The following is a 27,977-nucleotide window of genomic DNA, read 5'->3' on the forward strand; positions in this document are numbered from 1 at the left end:
CCAAATTCCTGACCCCAGTTTGCCTTTCAATAAATGTCCCCCGGCCCCTTTTTCTTGGGAGTAGGAGTAGGTTCTGACCTGCATGGCTTCCTACGCCGAACACACCTTTGAAATTAGAGGCAGTGAGAGCCAGGCAACACTGTTCCCCAATCTCCAATGCGCAGTCTCCTGAAAGAGGTGAGTCGGGAGTTCAGGTGACCAAACACACCTGCTGAGGGTAAGAGCTTGGCTTTCTGCTGGTGAACCCTCTTCCCTTCAAAGCAAGCCCTTTGATGGCTCCTGTCCACCCTAACCTGGTAGGTCACACTTAAGGATGACTGAGTTTGTGTTGCAATGCCATCTGGAAGGATCTACCGGGTGCAGGCACCCCTCCTGAGCTCCGCTCCTCCTTCCTTCCTGGTCCCCCTTCTTCATCCTCTCTCGCCTCCACCTCCTTCTGCTAGTAGGAGCCTCTCACCAGTTCTCTCGCTCTCCCTCCCTCCCTCCTCTTCCCCAGCCCCGCTCCTCCTTCCTCCTGCGACCCCGCCCCCTCCCCCCTCTGCCGGGCTCCTTCGCGGTCGGCGGGGCGGCGGTGCGCAGGCGCGGAGCCGAGTCCCGCTGGGCCGCAGCCGGTGGCCGGCTCGCAGTGGGCCTGTACCCGGCCCTTCACGCTCGGTTCCCCCTCGCTCTGTGGAGACTGGAGCACGTACCAGATCCCACGGAACTGTGGCGGCAGGATGGCGCAGACCGCCATGTCCGAGACTTACGGTAAATCCCGCGGGTTCGCGCTTATGTGTGTGTGGGGGGGGGGGGGCAGGCCTTGGGGTCCCGAAATGTTTGTGGCTGGGGTTAAGGTCTCCAGAGCCGGTGTTTAGAATATCGAGATGTTGGGGCTGGACTGGGATCCTGAGAACCTCGTGGTGTCAGAGGCTGGCTGGAGATATTGAGAATCTTGGGGTGTTTAGGGCTGGACTGGGATCCTAGTAATCGTAGCTGGGATTCTGAGAATCTAGGTTTCAGGGCTAGGTGGAGATACTGAAAATCCCGGGGTGTCAACTGCTGGGATCCTGAGATTCTTGGGGTGTCAAGGTCGGGCTAGAACTTGAGAGCGCCTGGATGTTTAAGGCTGGGCTGGAATCTTGAGGATCTAGGGGTATCAGGAGCTGGGTTGGACTCTCCGGCCAGCAGGTGCCCCCAGCTGTGCAGAGCATTGTGATCCTCTCCTCCAAGTTCCCTCCTGCCTTGACCCTGGTTTCACCCTACATTCTCCTCCTTGGATTATTTAAATAGCTCAAGGTTGGGGGAGCCAGTTTATCATTGATTCTCCCCCTCCCCGCTGCAGCACGGAGCGCAGGGGTGGGGGCTCAGGGCCACGCCTGCATTCAGTGTCTTTGGGGGCATGGCTGTGGGCCTCTCAAGGCTTGGAATTCCTTTCTTTGCATTGAGATTATAATGAGTTTTAAATGGATGACTGCATCTCTTTTCAGAAGCCCCTGGCCTCCCGTATCTTTCCCTCCCTCCCTCCACCCTGTTATAGGTCGCTTTATAGCTCTTTATAAACACACATCCTCTTTATGACCATAAGCCTTGGAGACGGAGCTGTGTCTTTTTCATCTTTGTCCCAGTCGTTTCCAATGCATGTGCTGGGTGCTCCCCCCCCCACACCAAATCCCCAATCGAGGTAAGAATAAACTGGTTACAATGCATGGTTACCAGTCCCTACCTGAGGCTTGAGACTTTGATTTGGTATGTGCTGGTTCCAGGGAGGGACTCCCATGGAAAAGCATGGTGATCAGTCCGGGTTATCCCGATGTGCCCCCTGATTCCTTCCTGCCACAGGGTGGGGCCAGGGGCCAGTCAGGAAGGTTCTAATCATTGTGAAAAAGTGCCGTGGAAACTTCCCCAAGAGTTTTCAGTCCAGTGAGGAACAGATGGTTAATTTGGTTGTGACCTTAATGGATAAACAATTAAAATCCAGGCAGCAGTTCTGAGGAGTATGGTCTGGCCAACTGTGTGAGAAAGAGCTGACCCGGATAGGTCAGAGAGGAGCAAGTGGACAGGCAGATCTGGGGTTCAGGTCTGGAGCATGGTGTGAGCCCCTTAACTTGAGGAGAGCGAGGAGGCAGTTGAAGAACCTTAAGGTTTGGACTTTGAGAGGGCGGGACCCTGGGAAGGGTAATATAGGCTCACAGCCGCCTGGTTCACTGTCTCCTGGCACCAGCACTCCTGGGGCACTGAGGCATAATGTCTGACCCCATAAACTTCAGGCACCATCCATGGGTGGCTGGCTTTGTCCGGGCCACAGGTGTGTTTGTCTTTCCCTTCATTTCAAGGTATTTTCCAAATATGCCTTTATTTTTTAGTTTTTGTTTGTTTTGACACAGATTCTCTCTCTCTAGATCTGGATGACTTAGAAATCAGTGTAGCCTTGAGCCGGGCGGTGGTGGCACACGCCTTTAATCCCAGCACTCAGGAGGAAGAGGCAGGTGGATCTCTGTGAGTTCGAGGCCAGCCTGGGCTACCAAGTGAGTTCAGGAAAGGCACAAAGTTACACAAAGAAACCCTGTCTGGGGGGGGGGGGGATTCAGTGTAGACCAGGCTGGCCTCACACTTGTGGCAATATCCCTGCCTCTGCCTCCTGAGTGCTAGGATTATAGACATGTGTCCCCATGTCCAGGTTTCTACTTTTTAGCTAAGTCTGAATGTAATCTTTCCTTTCAAGGGAGAAAACAAACAAACAATGAATAGAAACTAAAAAGTAGAAGTCTAGCTTTAGAAAGAGGCAAGCGAGGTCTCTAGAGCTGCTGGCGTAGAAGAATAGTCACCCAAACCGAGGCAGAGGCTATCACCTTCACTCATCCTTGACTGTGTTTATACAGTTTTGTTCCCCAAATTAAAACAACAAGACCTCTCCTTCCGGACGTTTGCCTGTTGGCTGGCATAGGAATGTTTGCCTAACCTTTAAGTTCCGTGTGTTCCGGGCTGGTTTTCTCTCTTCTGCGAAAGGAGGTTCTCTGCAGCTTGGTGGAAATTCGATGAAAAATAGGAGCCCATGTTTTACGGCTACTAATGAGCTAATGGCCTGTAGAACAGTCCCTGCACCTTGCACTGGCTGAGTGGTGGCCAGCATTTTCTTGATCTGAAGTCCCTAACTCTGTGAACCTGTGCTTTAGATCACATAAGATCATAATGTAAATTGGAATGTTAAACAGGTAGGCTTCTCATTGAAATGCGGTTGACCTGGTCCACTTGATTAAACTGAGGCACTAGGATATTAGTAAACACACCTGTGGGTGAGTCTGTGGTGGCTTTCTAGGCATGATTAGATCCTGAGGACTCCAAACTAATCAATGAATTAATCCTTTGATATATTCCTGGTCTGATGTTATGATGGCCCGTGATCCAAGGTTGGAGGTAGGACATGACTGGAGGAAACTGGGGGAATGTCCTTGGAACTCTGTCTTCCCCCTGCCTCTTCTTGTAGTCCCTTCTCTCTGCTTCCTGGCCTTTGCTGATGTGAACTGTCCCAACACATATTCCCAGCTACGATGGGCTGACTCCTGGGAAACTGAGCCAAACAAATCTTTCCTCCCTTCCCTTCTCTCAGGCATTTTGGTCCCAGCTAACAAAAGTAACACTGACCCTCAACCTGAGTGTCCCTAACCAGAAGGGAGCTTGTCCTAGTGATTGTTAGAGACACAGCATCCTATGACTGTGTTCAGTGAGCGCTAGCTGGGCCAAGGACTCAGGTCAGCAGCCTGAGACCTGAGAGTTTGAAAACTCTCCTTAAGTAATTCCTCACACCAAATGGTCAGCCACAGAAATTGCTAAGCAGTGTATATGGTGGGAAAATGCCAGGGAGCTTCTAAAACTTCAATTGCTAGAGAAGAATGGCATGGAGGAAGAATTTATGCCATGTACTATTTGAAAATCTGCTGAGACAGAAAAATTCTGCTCATGTTGCTGGCCTCGTGGTTGTTTCTATCATAGTATATTCAGTATAGTATATTCCACTTAGAAAATAATGCACAGCATTCCAGTGTCTAAAAGATAAGGTTGAGATCATCAGAGTATTTTCTGCTAACTATACATCCTCATTTGTGTATGTGAGGTTGGAATTGTGTCCTCAAAGTCACACTTAAGTCCTAGTTCTGGACCTGTGCATGTGACCTTATTTGGAATAGGATCTTTGCCAATGATTATTGAAGGTGGAGTCATGCTGGAGTCGTATGCCCCAAACTTAGTGATTGTGTCCTAAAGAGACCACGGAAACAAGGACACAAACATACACAAGGAGAGTGGGCCGTGGCAGTGAGCCTCAGGTTAGAGAGGTCCAGTACCCAGCCAAGGTACCCCCAGCGGAGCTGGCAACCACCAGAAACTAGGAAGAGGCAGGAAGCACCCGTTCCTGAGCCTGCAGGAGCTCAACACTGCCACACCTCACTGCAGCCTCTGGCTCTGACAGCAGATACCTGTCACATTAAGCCATTGGACGTGAGGAACTTTGAGGTGCAAAGCCTCAGAAGCTATCTCACAGGTCTTAGTTGTTATACAATGAGTCGTGAAGAAATGTAGGCTTGATAAGGCAATTAGGATTGACAAGGATATCTCAAATAAAAAAGCAACATTTTTAAAGCCCTTTCATTCATAAAGTAAAATTAATTCTTCCTGTTAGGAGAATCCCCTGAATCCCCATTGCCTTAACTCACAGTTGACAAAAAATTTAAACAGTTCAAGCAGACATCAGAAAAAAGAACATTTGTTTGATTCAGTACATTTTTGATCGACAAAGTCGTAGTTTTCTTTTTCTTATTCACTGAAAACTTACTGGTAGGCATTTCAAGAAGCAAGGTCTAGGCCTGGGGTGGGGCATGTCCATGATCCCGGCACTTAGGATGTGGAGGCAGGAGGATCAGAAGTTGAAGGTCAGCCAGGTGGCGGCGGCGGCAGCGGCAGCGGATGCCTTTAATCCCAGCACTTGGGAGGCAGAGGCAGGCGGATCTCTTTGAGTTCGAGGCCAGCCTGGGCTACCAAGTGAGTTCCAGGAAAGGCGCAAAGCTACATAGAGAAACCCTGTCTCGAAAAAACAAAAAATAAAAAATAAAAAAGTTGAAGGTCATTCCTTGCTATACTGTATGGGGAGTTGGAGACCAGCCTGTGCTACATGTGATCCTGTATCAAAAGAAAAGAAAGAAGAGAGAGAAAGGAGGAGGGGAGGGAGGGGAGGAGAGAGAGAGAGCAAGCTAGGAAGATGCCTCGGAGGGTAAAGCAGTCGCTTTGCCATCGGCCTGAGCTCAGTCCTCAGAACCCGCGTGAAAGTGAGAGAGCTGATTCCACAAAGTTGTTCTCTGACCTCCACATACACACACCCATTGCACACTTGTGCCCTCGTACAAATTACACATACATACTCACAGTAATAATAATAATAATTTATGTGGTTTCACCTATAAAAGGGTCAGTTCCAGGGGTCTGGAGAGTCTCCCCTAAAGCTCCAGATGTAGAGGTGCTGTTGGCTCAGGAACTGTGTTTTTGAAGACTTTTTTTTTTTTGGTTTTTTCGAGACAGGGTTTCTCTGTGTAGCTTTGCGCCTTTCCTGGAACTCACGCTGTAGCCCAGGCTGTCCTTGAACTCACAAAGATCCTCCCGTCTCTGCCTCCCGAGTGCTGGGATTAAAGGCTTGAGTGCTGGGATTAAAGGCTTGAGTGCTGGGATTAAAGGCGTGAGTGCTGGGATTAAAGGCGTGCACTGCCCGGTCCGTCCCGTCCGTCCTCGTCCCCCCCCCCCCCCCCCCCCGTGTTTGAAGTCTTTATCAGGGGTGTCCAACCTTTTGCTATTACATGATTTTGTAGTCTACAAATGTGTTGAGCAGCATTCTAAGCTATCCTGGGATGCTTGTGACCATGGGTAGAGGTCAGACATATATTAATGTAGTTGATATGACTGTATTGTATCACAGCTTATCTGAGAACATTGGAAACATGATTCTTTGGCAGAACAAGATCAGTATTCCTTTCATGGTCATCTGGGTGCTAAAGCCTGTGACTTTACTTCTGATTCTGGGATGCCTCCGATTATATAGTATCAGTTCACCACTAATTCCTAAGAATCTTATTTCTCCATACCCTCCCTAGCTATTCCACCTGGGTGCCCCCAGAGAATCAGAATACAGTGTGTCCCATGCCCAGGCACATAACCCTCTGCCTCCCCGGGCTGCTGTTCTCTGAGTCCCCACCTGCCTTGGAGAAAGCGCCATTTAGACTGTCCCCCACCCTCAGCTCCTGAGTCCGGCTCTCTGCTAAGTCTCTAAGATGCCTTCCCACAGAGTTACTGTTCTCCCTGGAAGGGGCAAAAGGAAGTTGAGTCAGGGCTGCTGGGCCAGATCCTGAATAAAGGGAGGTTCTCTTGGTTCCCATCTCAGTGACTTGGCAGGTATGGAACATCCTGGGGCTTGCTGCTTGCACATCTACCCCTGGATCTGCAGCTTCTGCAGGCTTCTCATGGGACCCACAGCTCCCTGGGTGTGCATGAGAGCAGGGGCCTTGAGAAACTTATAGGAATGCAGTATCATTGGAAAACCATGATGACTGAGTAAATTAAATTCCCCAAACTTTCCAAATTCTCCAAAAAGCAATTTCGTGTAAATATAAGTTTGGAATTTTCTTCTTGTTGTAATAGCAGTCCTTCTTTTAAAGACCATGTCGGTGGGTTTTTTAAGAATTCACATGTTGGCTGGGTGGTAGTGGTGCACACCTTTAATCCCAGCATTCGGGAGGCAGAGGCAGGTGGATCTCTGGGAGTTTGAGGCCAGCCTGGTTTACAAAGTGAGCTCTAGGACAGCCTGAGCTGTTGTGAAAACCTGTCTCAAAAAAAAAAAAAAAAACTGTATCAATTATTCTTTTTTTTTCAATTATTCTTAACAGACTTTTTTTTTTTTTTTTTTTTTTTTAACAATGCAGCCTTGACTCACTGTATAGATCAGACTGACCTCAAATTTAGAGATCCACCTGCCTCTGCCTCCTGAATGCTGGGATTAACCCAGGGTTTTTTGTTTGTTTGTTTGTTTGTGTGTGTGTGTGTGTGTGTGTGTGTGTGTGTGTGTGTGTGTGTATGAATATGCCACATGTATGGGTGCCCACAGAGACCAAAAGAGGACATCTGAGCTCCTGGATCTAGTGTTATAGGTGATTGTGTACTGTGTGCTGGGATTGAACTCTGATTCTCTGGAAGGGCAGGAAATGTTCTTAACTATTGAGTCATGGCTCCAACCCTGAACATTTCTTTGAAATGAGAAAAGGTTCATGTTGTTTCTGGAATTTCTTCTCTCAAACCCTCCTAGGGGGTGTCGTCAAACTGAGCTGGTTTTTTGTATTGTTGTTTTTGGTTTGTTTTGAGACAGGGTTTCTTTGTGTAGTCTTGGTGCCTGTCCTGGAACTCACTCTGTAGACCAGGCTGACTTTGAACTCACAGAGATCCGCCTGGCTCTGCCTCCTGAGTGCTGAGATTAAAGGCGTGCGCCACCGCCACCGCCCCATGAGCTGGTATGTTTTTATCATTCTTAGTAATTCTAGCAGAACGTTGCCCAGGTAAAGATTTGGAAGCCTCTGCTAGCCTGCATCCTGGCCTATGCCTCAGCCCTGTTGCTGTGGTGGAATTTCTGAGAATTTCTGCAGTTGTGTTTATCTGTTTGTTTGTTAAAGACTTACTTAACTTTTATGTGTATGAGTGTTTGCCCGGATGTATGCAAATATACCGTGTGTGCCTGGTGCCTGCAGAGCTCAGAAGACAATTGGATGTTCTGGGGCTGGAGTTAGGGTGATTGTAATGTGGATCAAGCCCTCACCTGGTGTCATTGTCCCGTTTCACCGCCAGGTTGTTTTCTGTGCATTTGAAGGCTGTGTGACATTTGCTAGTCAGTGACTATAACTGTGGCATGAAACTTAAGATGACGCAGGGCACTGTTGTTCAAAGGGTAGAACTGGGTGTCATGCCTAGAGTCCCAACATTTGTGAAGTAGAGGTAGGAGGGTAGCCTGGGCTATATGAAACCCAGTCTTTAAAAAAGATTTTTAAAAAAGGAACCACATTATAGCAGAGAACATAAGGCAAGTAAGCACTGTGTACTTATACATTTTATTTTATTTTTTGTTTATTTATATTCTTGTCTAAGAGTTCCAAGGAACTCAGTAGCACAGCCTTTAATCCTAGCTCTCAGAGGCAGAAACAAGCAGATCCAGCCTGGTCTACACAGAGAGCCACGGGCCAGCAAGGGCTGCAAAGTGAGACCTTGTTTCAGAAATAAGAGTTCCAAGGGTAGTTTCTGTTGTGAAAGACTTGGTCAATATGAATAAGTGTGTGATGGCAGTGGATCTGACGTCTGGTAGAACGTGTGCTCCGGTGCCGCCTCCAGCCGCGGCCCAGGGCACTCAGTGGCTGCGTCCTGTGGGTGTCTCTGCTTCTCTCCTCTGGCTTTGTGTTGTTGTTTTAAGACAGGGTTTCAGGCTGCAGAAATGGCTTAGTGGTTAAGAACACTTGCTCTCTTCCAGATGACCCGAGTTCAATTCCCAGCATGCATATCAGGTTGTTCACAACCTGTAACTCCCCTGTTACTCCTGTTACCCCCACCCCACCCCCACCCCCGCTCCAGCTCCAGGGGGTCTAATCACCTCTTGCCTCTGCAGGCACCTGCATTCATGTGCATATACCCACACAGACACACATATGATGTTTTAAAAATAAAAAATAATAGGGTCGTGAGTTCAATTCCCAGCAACCACATGGTGGCTCACAACCATGTGCAATGAAATCTGGTCCCCTCTTCTGGCCTGCAGGCATACATGGAGGCAGAACTCTGTTACATAATAAATAAATCTTTCAATTTTTTTTTTTTTTTTTTTGGTTTTTTGAGACAGGGTTTCACTGTGTAGCTTTGCGCCTTTCCTGGAACTCACTCTGTAGTCCAGGCTGGCCTCGAACTCACAGAGATGCGCCTGCCTCTGCCTCCCAAGTGCTGGGATTAAAGGCGTGCGCCACCATCGCCTGGCAAATCTTTAAATCTTTAAAAATAAAAATAATAAAAGAGACAGGGTTTCATATAACCCAGGCAGGCCTCAAACTTGCTTTGTAGCCAAGGTTAGACTTGATCCTGATCCTTCTGCCTCCACCTCCTGAAACAGATTACCAGATTGAACCACCCATACCTGGCCCCATCTCCTCACAGGTGCGGCATGCTTTGGCATTTAAGCCTTAAGGAGTCAGTGGTATTTAGATGGGAGAAGAAAGGACACTATTCATAAAGTGCTAATAAATTATGAATGTAAGGTCTATTTTAGAGAGACATTTATCATTTTCTTTTCAAACATAAATTTTTAATCGCACAGAAAAGCAACTGGAGACTTAAGAACAAAGCACCCCTCCTTCGTCACTGCCGTCCGTACAAGTAGAGGGTGCGTTTAGCGACCCCACTGTCTCCTGGTGCGCCTTCCACAGCAGTTATTAGGAGAGTGCTCACAACGTAAACACAGGGCTGAGCACAGCCCATGGCTCCTTTTGCAGATCAGCTCTTGCTTATGATCAAAGCAAAAACTTCCTTTCAATACTAGAAGGTAAACTCTGGTCTTTGGGAACAGAGGGTCCAAGTGAGCTTCTGCCTTGGTCCTCTGTACAATCCAGGGCACAGCCAGCCAAAACAAGCTTTGATGTGAACCCATTTGAGAAACAATTTTGCTCTCAGTCAGAGAAGATAAAACAAAAAGACAAAATAAATAGAAACTTTGACTTGGAGGCCTAGTTTGACTATTTTCTTTGTGGTAGAAGTCAGACATTATGTTAGTGGAAACAGAACTCTAATAAAACCCGTTCTGGAGATCAAATTTCCTGGACTGACAAGGTCACGTGGGTACTTCACAGCGCCTGAAAATAGGGAAAACAAGCGTCCCTGCTGAGGACCCAGATCTGAAGCCAAGGCCCTGCCAGGCCTCTGAGCCAAGTGTGGGAGGACCTGGTTCTGCAGCTGCCAGATTCAAGTGACGGTCAGATGAAAGCTGGGCAGCCAAAGAAGTGACATGGTGACAAGCAGGGCCGTAGGGGACCTGCCCAGGTACTGCTGGGCACATCTGTGCCCCGCAGTCAGCTTGGAACCCCAATGGGGTGCTCTCAGTGGAGAGCCCCTGTGCATTCAGGTGGCTGGCTTCCTTGTCACTGTTTGCTGAGGGGACTCCTGTTTGTCCCAAGTCCTGACGACATGGTAGCCCCTCATTTACTTTCCTCTCCAACTCCCTGTGTAGACGAGGATGACCTTCCACTTCTGAGTGCTGAGATTATAGCTGTGCACCACCACGCCCAGTTTAAGGACACTAGGTATCAACCCCAGGGCTTTGTGCGGGCCAGGCTGGCTCTCTACAGCCATAAACACATTACAGACGCTCTGGTCTGTTTTAGGACTGCAGTTCACGCTCTTTAGTTGCACATGCCCATGAATGGACCGTCTCTAGCCGTTATCAGGCCTCAGCTTGACTGCTGTCTGAAGCTCTTCTGACACCAATGATATCCTGTGCCCAGTGCTACACTGGGGACTCCCCCCCCCCCCAAGCAGCAGGTGTGTGCCTGAGCCGGCAGTTAATCTTGCCTGCAGATGGGGGCGGAGTCAGGTAGCCCAGGACTCAGACCCACTGTGAGGTGGGCCTAGGTCCCATGTACAGGTGGAGATGACCAAGAGGCTAGCCTTCAGCAGTTCTACTGATATGACCAGATCTTGTTGACTCACTATGTTCCATACAGAGCAAAATCTGTCTGTGGATCCAGGGCTAACTAGAGCTAAAAGGTGGGAGAGCATAGTGGTACCACAGACTTCGGAGGCCTCTAGAGCACAGACACTGGCCATCTGAACAATGTCCCGTTAGGACCCATGTTTTCTGTGTGTGCCTGTGGTGGCCAGGTCACAACAGCAGGAGGTCAGACTCTCAAAGATGATGAGACCTCAAGTCTCTGTCCTCAGTGGGTCAAAGCTGACACCTCACGAACCAGCTCCCCATAAAGGAGGAGCTGAGAGCGAGCTGACTGTTCTCTGTCTAGCATGCTCACCTGCTCTTCCAGTACGCCATGGCATGTCAGGAAGGTCCTTTGGGTCAGCCACAAGTCAGGTTAGCTGTTCATACTGGGTGGGGTCACACACACCTGTAATCCCAGGACTTGGGAGGCGGAGGCAGAAGTCTAGACTGAATATTAAGACCCTGTCTAAAATGGAAAAGCTATCCAGCTTTTCTTTCTGTCCTCTCTGTCTCTCCTCTGATTGAAATATTTTTTAAGTCATCTTGACAGATTATTTGCCCTTATTTCTTTATAGAGTTTGGCAGGCTTCATCCTCCTGTTAACCTAATCAAATTCGACAGTCTACTTCTTAATACACCCCAAATTTGTTCCTCATTAAGGGCAGCTGTTCCAATCAGACCTCTTTATCTTTAGTTCACTGTGTCCTGCACTGGCAGCTGACTTCCCATTCTGGGCTGCTGATCCCTCAGGAGGGCACCAGACTTTGCATTTTCTGACATACACACCCCCTTCACACTGAGTCCCGCCAGCTCTTTAGAGTTGCCGTCATCCGTGGACATTCAGGCTAGCCATCATCAGGGTCATCTGCTGAGCATCCTGCTGTGTCCTCAGCTCCTGACATGGTGCCTGAAGTGCCTGCACAGAGGACAGGCCAGCTCCTCAGCCTCACGGCTCTGCAGGGTCATTCTGGTCATCTCTTCTTCTGCTTCAGGTATTCAATTCCCTGACTTCACCCTGGGCATCCTCTGTCCAGTTCCCATCACTGACCACATCCATCCTGACATGGAAATTCCTGGGTCTTTGAGAGGCCATGGTCTGCCTCCCTTCCAGATACCCTGCCCTCCATGCCTGGCTCCAGCGTCTTTATCTGCTGCCACTGCTTCTCTGTGCTTCTAGGACATGTGCTTTGCAAAGTCCTGGCCCAGTCCTCTATCAGACCTGCTGCGACAGGATAGAGAGCTTTGTAGGGGGAGATGGAGGCAGGTGTACAGCATGTTCACCCCAGCACTCTCCTGTCTGTCAGCTGTCTTCCACATCTCAAGCCCTTATCCGCCCCGGTGGAGCCCACCAGTAGATGAAGATACCGGCAGAGGATGTGCCCACCTGTTCCAGTCAGCACATTCATCTGTGCCTTCCCTATTGTCTCGGAAGGAAGTCTCGCCGTCCAAGATGAACCGGCCTTCTTCACAAGCTGTCCCCAGGTCTCAGTTGCTGCATCTCATCCCCTCCCCTCCTTCTTTCCTGGTGGGTCCACTACTCTGCATCCCCTTCTAACTCTCTACCTCTTCCCCCCCAGCTTCTTGGACGAGCTGCCGGTATTTCCATCCACACAGTATTCTTCAGCCCACTGTAGTCAGGATTCTGCCCTGCCTCAAGGGCATGGACTTCACCTTTTCACGGTCAACCCCTGTGAGGGATGCTTCCTGTGGGCTCACCTTGTTGGCTTGCAGGTGTTATCAGCTGAATCTGCCACTCAGTATTTCAAAAATAGATTCTTCTTGCAACCTTTGGCATCCTTTATATGGGTCTTCGAATTCCAAACTAAGCAGGAAAGTAAGAACCCCAACCCCCACCCCAATGCCTCTATCCTACCTATCCAAAGCTAAGTGCTATCCAGCCTGAACCCTTTCTGTCAGGAAGAGGGACCCCTGGAGAGGGTCCTGCAGTTCAAGGGCCTCCAACCTACCATGGCATGCGGAAATCTTAGCATCAACATGGCTACATAAAGGGGAAACCAGGATGGTGTCATAGAACTTGTGTTCAAAAGCTCTCCCCTGTGAGGTTGGCAGCATGCATGGGGGTGGGTGTCCTGGCAGGAGGCCACTATGTTTGTGTCTCACGCACCTCTTTCCCCTTCCTTAGAGAAGTGGGCAGCATTCTTGGGAGGACCAGGGTGCTGTCCCCTGAAATCCGGTGTTGACACAGACTGCAGGTGGCAAGTCTCCCTCCCCGCATGGCATCCTCTCATCTTGAGGGTTGCACATCCCAGTTCCAGATCAGTTTTATGCTAACAATCAGTTCCATTATGAGCTCAGAAGAAAGCAGCAGGACCCCATGATACAGACTGGGGCTGTGGTCTGAGACTGGGAACAGGCCCAGGGTTAAAGCAAGATGGAGGTCACAGACAGCAGCAGTTCCACAAGCAGAGGCGCCGTTACTCACCCAGCCTGAGGTCACTGGCACGGGCTGTTCGGCCATCTTGACCCGTCCCCTACTGCATACCCTGCTTCTGTGCCTTAGCTCATGGTCCAGCTGTGGGTCTGCTGGGGTCTGGGGAGGAGGTAAGGGCACTGAATGTCATGTCCTCTGGCAGCTGTGACTGTTTTTACTCTGTAATGCCTCCGTGGAAGGGTGGCTGATGTCTCCCCACTGATTGCTGATTGCTTGATAGCTTTCCCATAATCCCTTTTGACATTTATCATATGGAAAGTTAAAAGTACACTGGTATAATGTCCCATTTTAGCATTTCTATTTTGGGATACAGCCTTTTCCCTGCCTTCAAGCTAATTCCTCCCTGAAGAAACCATTACCTTGTGAGTATAATAACCATGGGGTTTTCAAGAGGATCCAGGGCAGAAATACCCTAAGAAGAGAAATCTGTTCCCCTATGATTTGGGAGGAAACAAAGGTCACAAAACAAAACAATGCAGAAGAACCCACAGCTCAGTGCCTACTGGACTGTCACGTGACCAGCGCCCTTTCATGTTAGCCCACCCCCTCTGCTCTCTCCTTTTTGTTGTTTGGTTGGTGGATGGGTGGTGTGTGGTGAGGGGTTGTTTTATCTATTATTGTTGTTGAGATAGGGTCTCACAGAGCCCTGGTTGGCGCCTACATCCTTAAACAGCTGAAGTGACTTAGATTCCTGATTCTGTTGCATTCATCTCCCAAAGTGTTGATTACACCACACCGGTCCCACACAGTTCTCATTACCGCGTTTTAGTGGTTGCTAGGGATACAGCATTATACATGTGCAATATGTCATCATTGGCTGATGCCATTTTACCAGATCAAGGGGAGAACCCTTGCCTTCCTTTGTTCCTACCTTCCCTTGATGATGAGATGTTACATGTATGAGGGTCTCGCCTGCGTGTCTGTCTGTGCAGCACATGTGTGCAGTGCCCTTGGAGGCCAGGAGAGGGCATCCGATTCCCTGGAACTGGAGTTACAAAAGGTTATTGCCTGCCGCATGGGTTCTGGGAACTGAACCCTGGTCCTCTGCAAAAACAGCAAATGCTCTTAACCTCTGAGCCATCCCTCCAGCCCCTCTTTGTATTTTCTTAACTTCGCCATTTCTCACTTACTTAGGTAATTCTAGTACGTATTTCTACAATCATGTCAGACAAAGTCGTCACTTTGTTTTAAAGCAGCCATACATAGTTTAGAACCAAAGAGAAGGAAGGCCAGTTGCACTTGCTCATAACTGTGTTACCAGATTCTTAGACCTCCTGACTCTCAAAGTAAGAGGAACACCTAGGCGAGTAGCTGTTGCGCCCATCGCTCTGACCTTACAGTTGGGGCACCCCATCTCCTTGAGGGAGTCTTCCTTCCTGCTGATTGCTCCACACTCTGTCCACTTTGTCCTTGTCTGTGCGTACACTTACTCCTCTTAGCAGCTCAGTGTTATTTTTATTCTGATAATTTTTGGGGTTTTTTTTAATTATTATTGTGTGTATGTGTATGATGGGAGGGGCACATAATGTGCCACCATGCTCCCACCTTTCCGTGGGCTCCGGGGATTAGACTCGGGTCATCAGGCTTGCCCAGAAAGCACCTTTACCTGCTGAGCCACCTTGCGGGCCCTTGTTTTGAAGCAGGGTCTCACACTGTAGCCCAGGCTGGGCTTGAACTCTTAGTGATGCTCTTGCCTCTGCCCCCCAAGTCCTGGGACCTCAGGCATGAACTACCACACCCAACTGATTGCTTTAATGTCAATTAATATAAATGTATATATATATACACACACATATATACATACATACATATATATATATCTTACTATTTCTTTTGTTGTTGATCCCTCTTTTACAGAAGTTAGATTTCCCTCTGTTCTCTGTGTCTTTGGGGTTCCCCTGTTTTCTTGGTGATGCTCTGTTGTCTGCTAGTAATTTTCCTCTAGCTTCTGCTCCGCTCCTTCTGCCTTCATTTTGTCCGTCTCCTCTTTAACCTATTTTTGTTTTGTTTTCTCAGCACTGGAGACTGAACCCAGGCCCCTGTACACACCGGGCATATGCTCTCCACCTAGTCATTAACACATGCCCAGCCCTCTTTTTCTGCTTTTCCTTGTGAAACAAACTAAGTTGTCCAGGCTGGCCTTAAACTCGAAATCTTCTTGCTTCATCCTCTCAAGTAGCTGGATGGCAAGCCTGTAGCCCCAGGCCCTGGGAGAACTTACATTAATGGTTGTCTTTTTTCTCCCTAGGCAATCTAGACTCTATTCTAACGATTCTCTCAAGCCTCCTGTTCCTTCATTTTTAGATACATTTTCATGTTGTCATCCTGATGACCTCTTACCAAGCTGCCCTTTGGCAGGTCCTGAAGGCAGGGTCCGCACACACTGGGGCACTGAGGTGATTCCATGCCCACTAGCCCCTGTTCTCTGTGTGTGAACTCCAGGAACCTCACACAAATGGGATCATCAACATTTGGCTTATGTCACTTATAATGTCCTCATAAGGGGTTGTTTCTTTGTGTGTTTTATAGCTTTAGGTTGTAAACATCTTCAGAGGGCCATGTGTGGGGAACCTTTGTGTCTAGTCAGGGTGTGCCCTTCTGAAGTGATCTGCATCGCTTTCTGTGGCATATTATTGTTGATTTCCTGATTCAGAGTGTATTGTCTGAAATAGTTACAGTATCAGCTCACAATTCATTGTCAAAAGGGAATGTTTCATCCTCTTGGGAGGAATGAGTGGGCTTTACTACTTGTCGGGGCACCCCAGACCCCACCCTCCCAAGGCTGCACTCTGCTACTGTTCCAGAAAAGCAGCATCATTCTGTTTTCCTAACCGCTCCACTGTACTTCCGAACCAGCTGTTTTCCATGTGTAGCCTCTCACTTTCTGAGCGTCGATGTTTTGTCATGATTGTGCATCTCGCCCGTCCCTTCTCCGTCACGGTATGCTGATCTGTCACCCTTTGGCCGGGTGTGGCAACGGTGCAGTCAGCAGTTAGTTTATAAAGGACAGCTCAGCAAATCCCAGCCCGAGTCCACACTGGGCTGTGTGAGTCCAAGGTCCAGAAGCAGGGATTTGTGCTCTTCGAGCAGAGTCTTTAGTGTGCCCTGGGAGTCTCCCTTTGCCTTCCTGTTGCCAGCCTTTACCTTCTCCCTCTCCTAAGGCAACAACAGACCCAACTTTAGCTCTTCTTTATCTTCTCTTTATAACTTACACAACTTTGTTTCCTAACAAAAGAGAATGGTGAGTAAGGTTGAGAAACTTCAGTTCTCTTTAGCCTGGCCGTCTTAACCAACTAAAATGTTGAGTGTGCATTTCCGTGGTATTAGAGTACAGTCGTATTTCATGGGGTTGCTAGAGAGATGGCTCAGAAGTTAGGAGCACCGGCTACTCTTCCAGAGGACCCAGGTTCGATTCCTAGCACCCATATGGCAGCTGCAGTCCCAGGGGAACTAACTCCTGGCCTGCAAAGGCACTGCATGCACATGGTGTATAAATATGCACGCAGGCAAAACACTGATGCAGTAACGCAAACATAAATAAGCTCTCCACCAAGGAGCAAAGATGGCAGTGCAGTCACATTGTGTAACACCGTGGTCACCACCGTCTCTTGAATTCTCATATTTCCAAACAGATGCTCGTGCCCACGAAATGGCAAGTCTCTAATTCCACCCCAGGCCCTGGCAATCTCACTCTGCTTTCAGCCTACTCTGAGCACCTCACATAAATGGACTCCGTATTTGTCATTTTATGACAGGTTTATGTCACGAGCGTCCTTCAGTTCACCTGCTAGAGCAGTTATTAGGAGCTCTTTCCTCTTTAAGGCTAAGCCCTGTTCCATTGAATGGAGATAGTACATTTTAGGTATCTGTTCCTCCACTGATGGACACTTGAATTGCTTCCCTGTTTTACTGCTGTGAATAATGCAGGTGTTAAAGTTTTATTTTTTAATTTTATGTGTTTTGTCTGTGTGTATGTAAGTGCACTGTGGGTGTACCTGATGAGTCAGAGCCCAGAGGAGGATGTTGAATCCCCTGGAACTGGAGTTAAGGATGGCTGTGAGCTGCCATGTGGGTGCTGAGAAACCAACCCAGGTCCTCTGCAAAAGCAGCCAGTGCTCTTAACTGCTAAGTCATTTCTCCAGCCCTTATAATAACTTGTTTTTGAACCAGAGTTGAAGTTTATTAAAAGGTTTTGTTTTCTTTTTCGAGACAGGGTTTCTCTGTGTAGCTTTGGGCCTTTCCTGGAACTCAGGCTGACCTCAAACTCAACAGAGATCCGCTTGTCTCTGCCTCCCATGCACCAGGATTAAAGGCGTGAGCTACCATCACCTGGCTACTAAAAGATATTTTGATATAGATTTTATACTTAATGATTAAGAGAAAGAGAAGCACTCAGGAAGAAAGTCAGACACATGCAAGAACGTGTGTGTAGGTATCTCAAAGAGGGGGTGGTGTCTCCATGTCATGCTTTAAAAACATACGGTGAGAAGCTGGAGTGGTTGGTGTTTAAATGCTGGCGCAAATCTAATGGCACTGTGCCATGATTTTCTGCCACCATTTGGGTGTCACTGGAGACCAAATAGGCTTAATTTCTGAGTGATGATTATAGTTCTTGGAAACTGGTGACAGGGCCATGTCGAAAGCCAGCAGCTGCCTCAGCTTAGTGGGGGAGAGCAGAGTGGCTAGGATCACCAGCACTTGGTCCCATCTGGAAGACCATGTGGTCTGGAGAGAGTGAGGAATGCATGGGTGCCAGGCAGGGTGGGACTTGCAGCAGGTCAGGGTCAAGACAAGGTTAGGCTAGGCAGGTCCATTCAGAGGACAAGGAACCAATGTGTGGAGCTCCCAGCTAGGCAGGACTAGAGTTCTTACTAAAGAAAAAGCAGTTGGCTGGGTGAGGTGGTGAATGCCTTTAATCCCCGCTCTCGGGTGGGCAGGCACATCTCCGAGTTGAAGCCAACTGGTCTACAGAGCAAGCAAGGTCCAGGCCAGCTAGAGCTACATAGTAAGACCCTATCAAAAACAGAAAGCAAGCTAGCCATCATGCCTTTAATCTCAGCACTTGGGAGGTGGACACAGGCAGATAGATCTCTGGGAGTTTGAGGCCAGCATGATCTACATAGTGAGGTCCTGTCTTAGAGGAAGGGGGTGGGGGAGAGAGAAAGAAAAAGAGCAATTGAAGTGCTGGATATGATAGTACACTTGTAGTGGTGCACTTATGAGGCAGAGGCAGGAAGATCAAGGGTTCAAGACCAGCCTCTGCTACACTGAAAGTTTGCAACCCTGACTTTCTGAAGCTACTTCATACTAATTAACAAATTCCATTTTGGAAGTCTTTTATTTCAGTCTTGTAAAAGGAATACACCAAGAGCTGAAGAGATGTCGCAGAACAGTAGTTCTCAACCTGTGGGTTGCAACCCCTTTGGGGGAGGGGGTCAAGTGACTTTCACAGGGATCACATATCCTGTATATCAGATATTTATATCACAATTCATAACATTAGCAAAGTTATAGTTATGAAGTATCAATAAAAATAATTCTATCGTTGGGGTCACCACAACATAATAAAAGGAACCATAATAAAGAATCACAGCATTAGGAAGGTTGAGAACCACTGCCTCAGAGGTTAAGAGCATTCATTGGCTGCTCTTCCAGAGGAATCAAGTTTGATTCCTAGCTTTTGCATAGCAGCTCACAACCATCTGTAACTCCAGCTCCAGGGCATCTGTTGCCCTCTTCAGACCTCTGCAGGTACCGCACACACATGGTCAGTACACAGACATACAAGCAAAATACCACTACACATAAAATAATACATTTTTAAAGGACTGTTCCAAATTAAACGACCCTGTCTGCACCGAATCAGACACTAGATCTGCAGCCTGAACTTGGCCTCAGCTGCCTTCCAGGAACTACAGCCAAGGGATGAGAAGTGATGCATGGAGCTACATGCCTGGCAACTCACCTCTGTGTAGAGAAGAAAGGAACAGATTTTGCCTGCAACTAAGTGTGTGCGTTTGTAGCGGCTAGCAGGGACCATTTTATTCATTATCAAAGTTAATTTTCAACCTTCAGATTTCTGAAGTTGTTGAAGGAGCAGTTTGGAAAAGCTCCGAATATATCCGAAATATGCAAATGTAAAGTGTGTAGATGTGAAAAGGCAAGCTAGTGTATTTTCACAGAAGATTCAGTTACCTCTTCTATCACATCACTAGATTTTATGACCATATTCTGAGTGTGTTCATAGCTCCCTTTAAAGTTATTTCTTATTCTTTTTTTTTTTCTTTCAGATTTCTTGTTTAAATTCTTGGTCATCGGAAATGCGGGAACTGGCAAATCTTGCTTGCTTCATCAGTTCATTGAAAAAAAGTGTGAGTGACACCAGACATTTTTGTAAAGTCTCTGAGCACCCTGGGCACAGAGGTGCTTATGGGAAATCTGAGCTTTCTGGAGGGGGAAACCATAGCTTCGAAGTACTTTAATTTTAAGGTTTTATTATTTGAAATTTTTCATACATGTATATATTTCAATCATCTCCACCCTCATCCCCTTATCCTCTCCACCTCCCTCTAGAACCCTTCTTCCTAACAAGCCCCAACCTCTCCCTACTTGCATGTAATATCACTGAGTTTGATTAAGGTTGCTTGCATGTGTATGTGTGTGTACTGGGTCATCGAGAGCAGACAGCTTACCACTGGCTACCCCCTGAAGTAAAATGACTCCCCCTCCCCTAGTGGCCATTGACTGCTAATATCTCCTCAGCTAGGGCTAGTGCCTAGTGGGCCCCTCACCCATCCACGCTGGAATGTTGATGGGCCCGACTTTGTGCAGGTGACTCCGCGTCAGTGCAGTGAGTTCATGACTGCAGTGGCCGCGCCGTGTCCAGAGACAGCATTTCACAGCAGCCCTCCCCATCCTCTGGCTCTCACACTTCACCTGCTCCCCGCTCCCACCCGCTTCTCTGTGAGCAACAGCCAGCCTTTAACTTCAGCTTTTTGAGCAGTTGTGGGTCTCTACATCAACTTCTGTCTGCTCCAAAAGGAGGCTTCTCTGACCAGTGTTGAGAGCAGCACGAATGCCCGGGGAGAATCATAAACGTTTAGAAGGCAGTTTGACAACATGTCCATTTAGCAAAACAACTATGCTAGGTTCTCCACTGAGGTCTACAACCTCTCCAGCATGGGCTTTTGGCCAAGATTATAGTGCTAGGCATGAATTTCCTCCTGTGGGGCAGGCCTCAAATCCAGTCTGAAGGTGGTCGGTTCCTTCTGTAACATACAGGCTACTGTTGTGCCAATGGACGTGTCTTGCCTGGTGGGTATTATATCCCACAGGGTCTACCACTGGGTAAAAGGCCTTTTAAGTAGATTACAAGATTGTGGTTTGGGTTTTGTTTGGTTTTGAAATATAAGGTCTTGTTATGTAGCCTTGGCTGGACTGAAACTTACTATGTAAACCAGGGTACCCTTGAATTCAAAGAGATCCACCCAATGCTCCTTGCCTCTGAGTGCTATTATTAAATGTCTGCGCCCAAATAGGTTATATTCTTAGAATTTTACATGACAGAACTTTTATTAAGTTAGTGTTTCAGTTTAGTAGTGGCTCAGTTATAGTCTTTTCCTATCCTAAGAGATGACAAGATGGTTAGCATAGCCAAGGATTCTTCAGCAGGGACCCTGTTTCCGGCAGAGTAGCGAGATACACGTTGGAGTGCAATTGGGAAGGTTATAGCCTTCAGGTGCTCCGGGTGGCCTTTAGTGCCTCTGAGGCCCTTCTGTCTCCTGTCCTGGTCTACAGGTCAAGAAGTGAAATGGAGAACAAAGAGGTGCTCCTGGGAGGAGTGTCTGTTACGGAGGACTCTGGACCACAGCCCCACATGCTTATGTTGGCTGGTAACATTTAGGAAAGGGAGATGTGATCTTTCTTCCACAATATATGAGAGTGTGGAAGCCTGTCGGTTCAAAGAAAACCCTTAGAATAAGCAGCACTGTGATCACAGTGTAAAGAGCTGTGGAGAGTGATCTGCTAGTTTAGGGCCATCAGAGGAAGGCTCGACACAGAACTGGCGTAATAAAGTGCACCTAAGGTAGGAACACCTAAGGTGAGAGGAGGGGAAGAGTAGAGTGTCTTGACAGAGAATGAAAAGACGTTTCTGGAACTTATTCTGCCACTTCCTCTGCCCAGCATAGGCTCTAGCGTGATTTACCAACAGAAGTGGTTCCTCTGCACATTCGCTTGCTTTTGATTTTTGGAAACAGGTCCTCACTCATCCTTTAGCTCTCGAACTGTCCAGGACTTAATGTATAGCCAACTTGGCCTCAAATCCATGCGAGTCTTCTTGCCTCAGCCTCCCAATTGCTGGGATTGCAGGCACGAACCAACACACCTGACATCCTTTCCGTATCTAGTGTCTGCTCCATCTCCGACAACAACAGAGCACCCAGGCAGGTTGTGTATCCATCCCTAACTGTTCCCAGAGCCTCAAGGACAAGCTTGCTCTCTCCTTGTCACAACAGCATGCCTCCACCTGGGCTGCTGCCGAGGTCCTCCCTGCAGTGTCCCTGGGTGGGGGTAAGGGGCTTCCTACCTGATCACACTTGAATCTGTCTCTGGCATAGGCTGGATTCTCTGTCTAACCTCTCACCCTTCTAGGAAAAAAAAAAAAAAAAGACGCATCAAGTGGCCCCCCTGATTTCTGAAGCATTACGCTGTGTCCAAGTCATGATGGGAGCCAGCAGGTGACAGGAGTAGCATTTGTCCTAACTTATCCCTTTGTCACAGCCACCTTGTACTGATGGCATGTCCCAGTTGTATTTAGAAGTGATGGGACTCTACAATAAACTCATTCAAAGTTTTGCTGTGCAATGCTAGAATTAATGAACATTTGGCACCAGTAATACACATAAGAACCAAAAAAAAATTTTTTTTTCCTCAAACAGACCCCAAATCAGAGTTCTATAATCAGGTTATCCTTGGAGTCCCCTGTGTTCAGTTCTTTGGAATAACTACACTTTGACCACCTCACTGCTGACTAATGTCCAGCTGGTTACCAGGCACATGCCCTACTGCGCAGCAGGCTGGTGTCAGAAGGTGGCTGGTGTCAGACTTCTCCATGGACAGTAGGGTGTCACAGGCTCAGGGCAGCCTCTTCCAGTCACTATATCATGTGTTAGGAGATGGGGGGACACTCTACTGTCTCTTTGAGAAAAGGAATCACGTGATTTACTTAAAGTTAGTGTCATTCGTCAGCTGACTGTTAGAGATGGATGGCTGAAGCGAACAGCCTTTCCATCTGCAGAGCCCTTGGTAGGTCCCCTGCTGTGGGATGTCTTTCTGTACGCTGTGAATATGTGCTGCTCTGATTGGTTGAAAAATAAAGCTGCATTGGCCTATGGCAAGGTAGCTTAGAGGCAGGCAGAAATCGAAGCAGATAGACAGGAAGAGAAAGGAGAGGCAGAGAGACGCCAGCCTGCTACCCAAAGAACAACATGCCAGCAGACTGGTAAGCCACACAACATGTGGCAAGATACAGATTAATAGAAATAGATTAATTTAAGATATAAGAGCTAGCTGGCATGAAGCCTGAGCCATTAGGCCATACATTTGCAAGTAATATAAGCCTCTGCGTGTTTACTTGTCCTAGCGGCTGCTGGATGGGCAGGACACAGGAAAACTTCTGGCTACAGTCCCCTACCCCACTTCTTTTTACTATTTTTATTTTAGCCATTGATCCTAACATTACTGTTTAAATCTGTGAATTGTTAACTTCATGTTCTAAAATGTAATTATTTGTTCTGTTTTTTCTTTTTTAGTCAAAGATGACTCCAATCATACCATAGGAGTGGAATTTGGCTCAAAAATAATCAATGTTGGTGGTAAATATGTAAAGTTACAGATATGGGACACAGCCGGACAGGAGCGATTCAGGTAGCTCTCTTAATTTACTAAGAATACTTGAACTTGGACTCAAACTATTTAGCTAGATTCCCTCACTGTGTGTGGTCTCAAACCAACGTGTACACTGATTTCAAAAGCTCCAGCTCAGCCTGGAAGCTCTCACTGCTCAGAGTACTGACTGGACCCCAGATACCAAAACCAACAAGCAAGAGACAGCACTAGATAACTAGAACCTCAGAGGTGGTGGCTCAGTCAGGAGGCTGTGACGCTGAGCATCCCTGTAGCTGGGTTCAGCTTTCGTGATGTCTGTCCTTTGGTGTTTTGAGGCAGGGTCTAGCTGAGCAGTCTGGGTAGACCTCAAGCCCATGACTTCTTGTGTCATGCTCCTGAGTGTCAGGACGACGGGTGTGCAGCACCATCTCAGCTGTGGTATCCTTTTAGATTAAAATCAAGGCACTGCAACAGGACAAATGCCTTTTTCCACATCACACTTCCGTGAGGAATTTTTAAACACCCGTGGTGGGGTTTTATTCCTTCACACTAACTGCTGTACAGCTGCCATGAATCCTGCAGGACACTCTTGCACAACTGACCCAGGTCCCTGCTAATCAGGTTGTGTAGTTAGCATCTGGTAACAGTGAATGTAAGACAGTGTGTGACCATTTTAGTCTTGCTCTCTGCACAGTGCATCAAGTCATAGAGTCACCCCCACAGCAGACTTTGTACTTTTTAACTAAAATTGGGGCTATAGAATGGTGGTACCTATAGTCCTACTTTGGAGGATGAGGCAGGAGGAGCAGCACTTAAGTCCAGGGGATCGAGGCCAGTCTGAGCCACATAGTGTGAGACCATAGGAGGTGCCAAAGCAAATGTTACTTTGCTAGTATTTAAAAAAAAAAAAATCTACCAAGATGGCTCAGTAGGTAAAGCTGGGCAGGCCTGACGATCTGAATTCCATCCCCAGAACCTATGTAAAGGTGGAAGAAGTCACGTCACAAAGTTATCATCTGACTTCTACATACATGCCCCACCCCAACGTCGTACACACAATAATAAAGTTTAAAAAAGAAGCTAGCAAGGAGAAATTGGCATTACAGAAGAGAAACAGACCATTGAGAATGTGAAGTGGACAAAAGGCCTCGTAGAGCAAGCAGTAAAGAAGGATGTTCCATGGGGCAGAGTACATGCGGGCGGGCAGCAGGAATCTAGGCTGCTCCCATCCTGGGCTTTTCTGGGGAAGGAGGGAGCCAGTGGCACAGGACACCCACAGGTGGCAGACAGAGATGAGGGTTTCCCAGAGCTTGGCGCCCACAGAGAGCTAAGGACATTTGGGCCACATGCAGATGCCAGAACCTCCTCCGCCTGAGGAGCTGCTCAGCAGAGCTGCCCCTCTTTGAAGAGAGCGCCCCGCTTGTCCTGGCCCTGTGCTGTGGTTCACGAGGAAACATGGCCTGTCTGTCATCCCTTCAGGTCTGTGACCAGAAGCTACTACAGAGGTGCAGCCGGAGCGCTCCTTGTCTACGACATCACCAGGTAAAGTCACTCCCCACCACAGAGGCCACCCGGTGTTCTGCATCCCTGTGTTGGTGAGATGTGGGACTCACTTTGGTCTAAGAGGGAGCATGGCTGTGCCCAGCAAACCTCTGGGCCCTCTCCTGGGGATTCACAGGGGTCTTTTGTGTTTGTTTGTGAGCTATTGGGTCTGAAACAAGCCTTCTGCCTCATTGTTCTTCTTCACACCATGTGGGACACGTTCCAAGGTCTGCAGGGCTCTGTGCATTCTCAGAAGTGAACCAAGAGGCTGAAGATACAGACTCAGATCACCTGGGTTCAGATCCCAGCCCCAGCCAGTGACTTTGTGATTTCTGCAGGCCCAGACCTCCCTGTTCTGGTCTTGGTTCCCTCATCTATAAGATGAGGGTAACATTCTCGGACCCTCAGAAAGCCATGGGGGAGGGGTTTAAATCAACTAATAAAATACTTGTTGCAGTTGCTCGCTGCATGTAACAGCTTAGTTCCACTCCTGAGCTGCTCTGGCCACATTTCAACTCCTTCATGCCACATGTGGCTGGTGACCCCAGGGTTGGCCAATGCAGGTTGCAGCACATTCCTGTCCTTGAGGACATCTCATCAATGCACTGACCTCAGAGTTTGCAGCATTGCCCTGGAAACACGTGATCCAGAGGGTTCTACTAAGGGGCCCTTCCTGGGAGGAACCTGACCCAAGAGAGAACAGCACAGAGGTTGTCTTTCTCTTCTGAGAGGAGGATAGCATTCCTGACTCCACCCTCCTCATTCCCCAGTGCCATGAGAGGATCAACCTACCAGGGTGTGATATCACTTGTGCCAGTCCTTAAATGTGGGAGCTAACCTGCAGGTCTGAGTTGGTCCTGGGTGGACAGAGCCAGGGAGTCCTGCATGTCCCTGAGCCCCAGCTCCTAGTGGCAGGAGGTTCTCGCAAAGTCATTGTGGTGGATTCCTGTGGGTCAAGGTGCCCGCAAATCTTCAGGTAACAGTGATTAGTGTTGCAAGCCAGGCACATACCTTGTACATGCTCAGGGCTCAGGTGCATTTGTGAAGTGACTGAAAAGTCCCCTTTCCCTTTGAACCCAGAGTGTCTAACTCATGGATTTTGTTGTAACAAAAGCTAAACATAGCCCATGGGTCTGATGCATCACCAGGCATTGAGGTTCCCAAGTCACTTCTGAGGCGCGGTTGCCCTTGCTGAAATGTTGTGCATGGTCAGGATGACTGGAAAGAGTTGCTAGTTTTATAAAATACATGTATTATTTCCACAATCTTATGTTACACAGCCGAGAAACCTACAATGCGCTTACTAATTGGTTAACAGATGCCAGAATGCTGGCGAGTCAGAACATTGTCATCATCCTCTGCGGGAACAAGAAGGACCTGGATGCTGACCGTGAAGTCACCTTCCTTGAAGCCTCCAGGTTCGCACAAGAGAATGGCAAGTGACTGTTTCCTCTTATAGCTTCTTACGGGGTGGGTCTGGGCACAGTGACATTTATTTGGGTTTAAAACATCTGGTGGAGTTGAGATTAAATTATCTTAGGAAATTGTGAAATCTCCACTGTCAACTGACTAGTTCAGCCTAGCTCGGTATGTCTTTCTGCTGACAAAGGCCTGTGTGCGGAGGAAAGCAAGGTGGTTAGGACTTTTAGGTCTCTGGGATATCAGCCGTCTTAGGGTGGCAGAGTTTTATGTATCTTGAAACATAGTTGGCAGTCATCTCACAGAGAAAGGAAGCAGAAGAAATATTCAGCTAACTGGCTTCATTTTCTTACATTAAGTCATTTGTTTAATGTAAGAAACTCGTGTTTGTTTGTTTATGTAGTCCTAGCTGTCCTGGAGCTCGCTATGTAGACCAGGCTAGGTAACAAATTCATTAATGTTAAAACTCCATTTCAAAATCAGCCACTGTGTGTAGAGATAACAGCATTATAAACACATAGAGCCAGCTGAGACTAGTATATCCTTATGTCCACATTTGGTTGGACTCAAGGACAGAAAACTGTTTTTCCAGCTTAATGGGTTCCTACTAGGAAATAAGCATGAGCCAGACATGGTGTTGGCCTGTAGTCCTTGCATTTAGGAAGGAGAGGCAGAAAGATTACTGAAAGCTTGAGGCAAGCCAGGACTATACAGTGAAACTCTGTTTCAAAAGATGGAGGGAAGAAAAAAGAAAGTTAAGCCAGGCAGTGGTGGCGCACGCCTTTAATCCCAGCACTCGGGAGGCAGAACCAGGCGGATCTCTGTGAGTTCAAGGCCAGCCTGGTCTCCAAAGCGAGTTCCAGGAAAGGCGCAAAGCTACACAGAGAAACCCTGTCTTGAAAAACCAAAAAAAAAAAAAAAAGAGAGAGAGAGAAAAAAGAAAGTTAGTGCAGTGCAGACTGTGTACATGCGATGATGGTCTAGAGCAGTGGTTCTCAACCTTCCCAATGCTGCGACCCTTTAATACAGTTCTTCATGATGTGGGGACACCCACCATAAAATAAAATTGTTTGCGTTGCTACTTCATAACTGTAATTTTGCTACTGCTATGAATCATAATTGTAATGGCCTTAGGTGACCCCTGTGAAAGGGTCGTTCCACCCTCAAGGTGTCACGACCCACAGATCGAGAACTGCTGTTTTAGAGCTATTTAGAAAGCAGGAGCTGTTTAGTGTGGCAAGCCCTCCACTAGTACGGACCAGAGGCCAACAGCTGTGGTGCAGCTAACAGCACAGAGCAGGCTTTCCACTGGAATCAGCCCCTGCTCCGGGGATAAAGGAACATGGCTTCAAGTGGGGCTTCAGGGATAGAGAGTTGGCTCAGTGGTTAAGAGCCCTTGTTCTTGCAAAGGACCCAGGTTCAATTCCCAGCTCAACCCCTTCTTTGGCACCAAGTACACATGTGGAGCGCAGACAAACACTCATACACACAAATGATAAATAGTCAAGGGAGACTTCCACCCAACCTCCCCAGTTGAAACTATCAATGATTAGAGAACAAAATCAGTAAGAATATCTAGGATATCCAAATGCATACATTTTCAAACTGAATGCAAATTAAAAGCCCTGGATGGGGATGGCTTTTCTTGGACAGCAGGGCTGTATCTGGCTTGGACAGACATGGGTCCTGCTTGTGTGTGGTGCAATGCAGTGATTTATCAGCTCTGTGTCTGCATTCATGGTGACTCGCAGATCACTTGGAGAAGAAAATTGGGGCTCTAAGTCACAATAGCCAGTATGCTTACTTCACCCTGTCAGTTCAGGGGAACTGATAGTGCTCATTCTCCAGTGGACTCCCCATCACTTAAAGTATCAACATCCCCGGATGTGATGGTACCTGTGCTCCCAGCACTTGGGAGACAGAAGAGGT

The 27,977-nt window shown here is 47.8% G+C and overlaps 1 protein-coding gene across 1 annotated transcript in view; it reads left to right on the forward strand.

Moving 5' to 3' along the window:
• Positions 1–516: 516 nt before the first annotated feature.
• Rab4a (RAB4A, member RAS oncogene family) overlaps positions 517–27,977 on the forward strand; it is a 29,515-nt gene continuing 2,054 nt past the window's right edge. Inside the window, exons 1-5 of the mRNA XM_028856347.2 lie at positions 517–747; positions 19,490–19,570; positions 23,012–23,126; positions 24,567–24,629; positions 25,910–26,064. Of these exons, the coding sequence (XP_028712180.1) occupies positions 717–747; positions 19,490–19,570; positions 23,012–23,126; positions 24,567–24,629; positions 25,910–26,064 (445 nt within the window). The 5' untranslated portion in view covers positions 517–716. The remainder of the gene's footprint in view (positions 748–19,489; positions 19,571–23,011; positions 23,127–24,566; positions 24,630–25,909; positions 26,065–27,977) is intronic.

Source organism: Peromyscus leucopus, chromosome 5 (assembly GCF_004664715.2).
Source record: "Peromyscus leucopus breed LL Stock chromosome 5, UCI_PerLeu_2.1, whole genome shotgun sequence".
NCBI lineage: Eukaryota > Metazoa > Chordata > Mammalia > Rodentia > Cricetidae > Peromyscus > Peromyscus leucopus.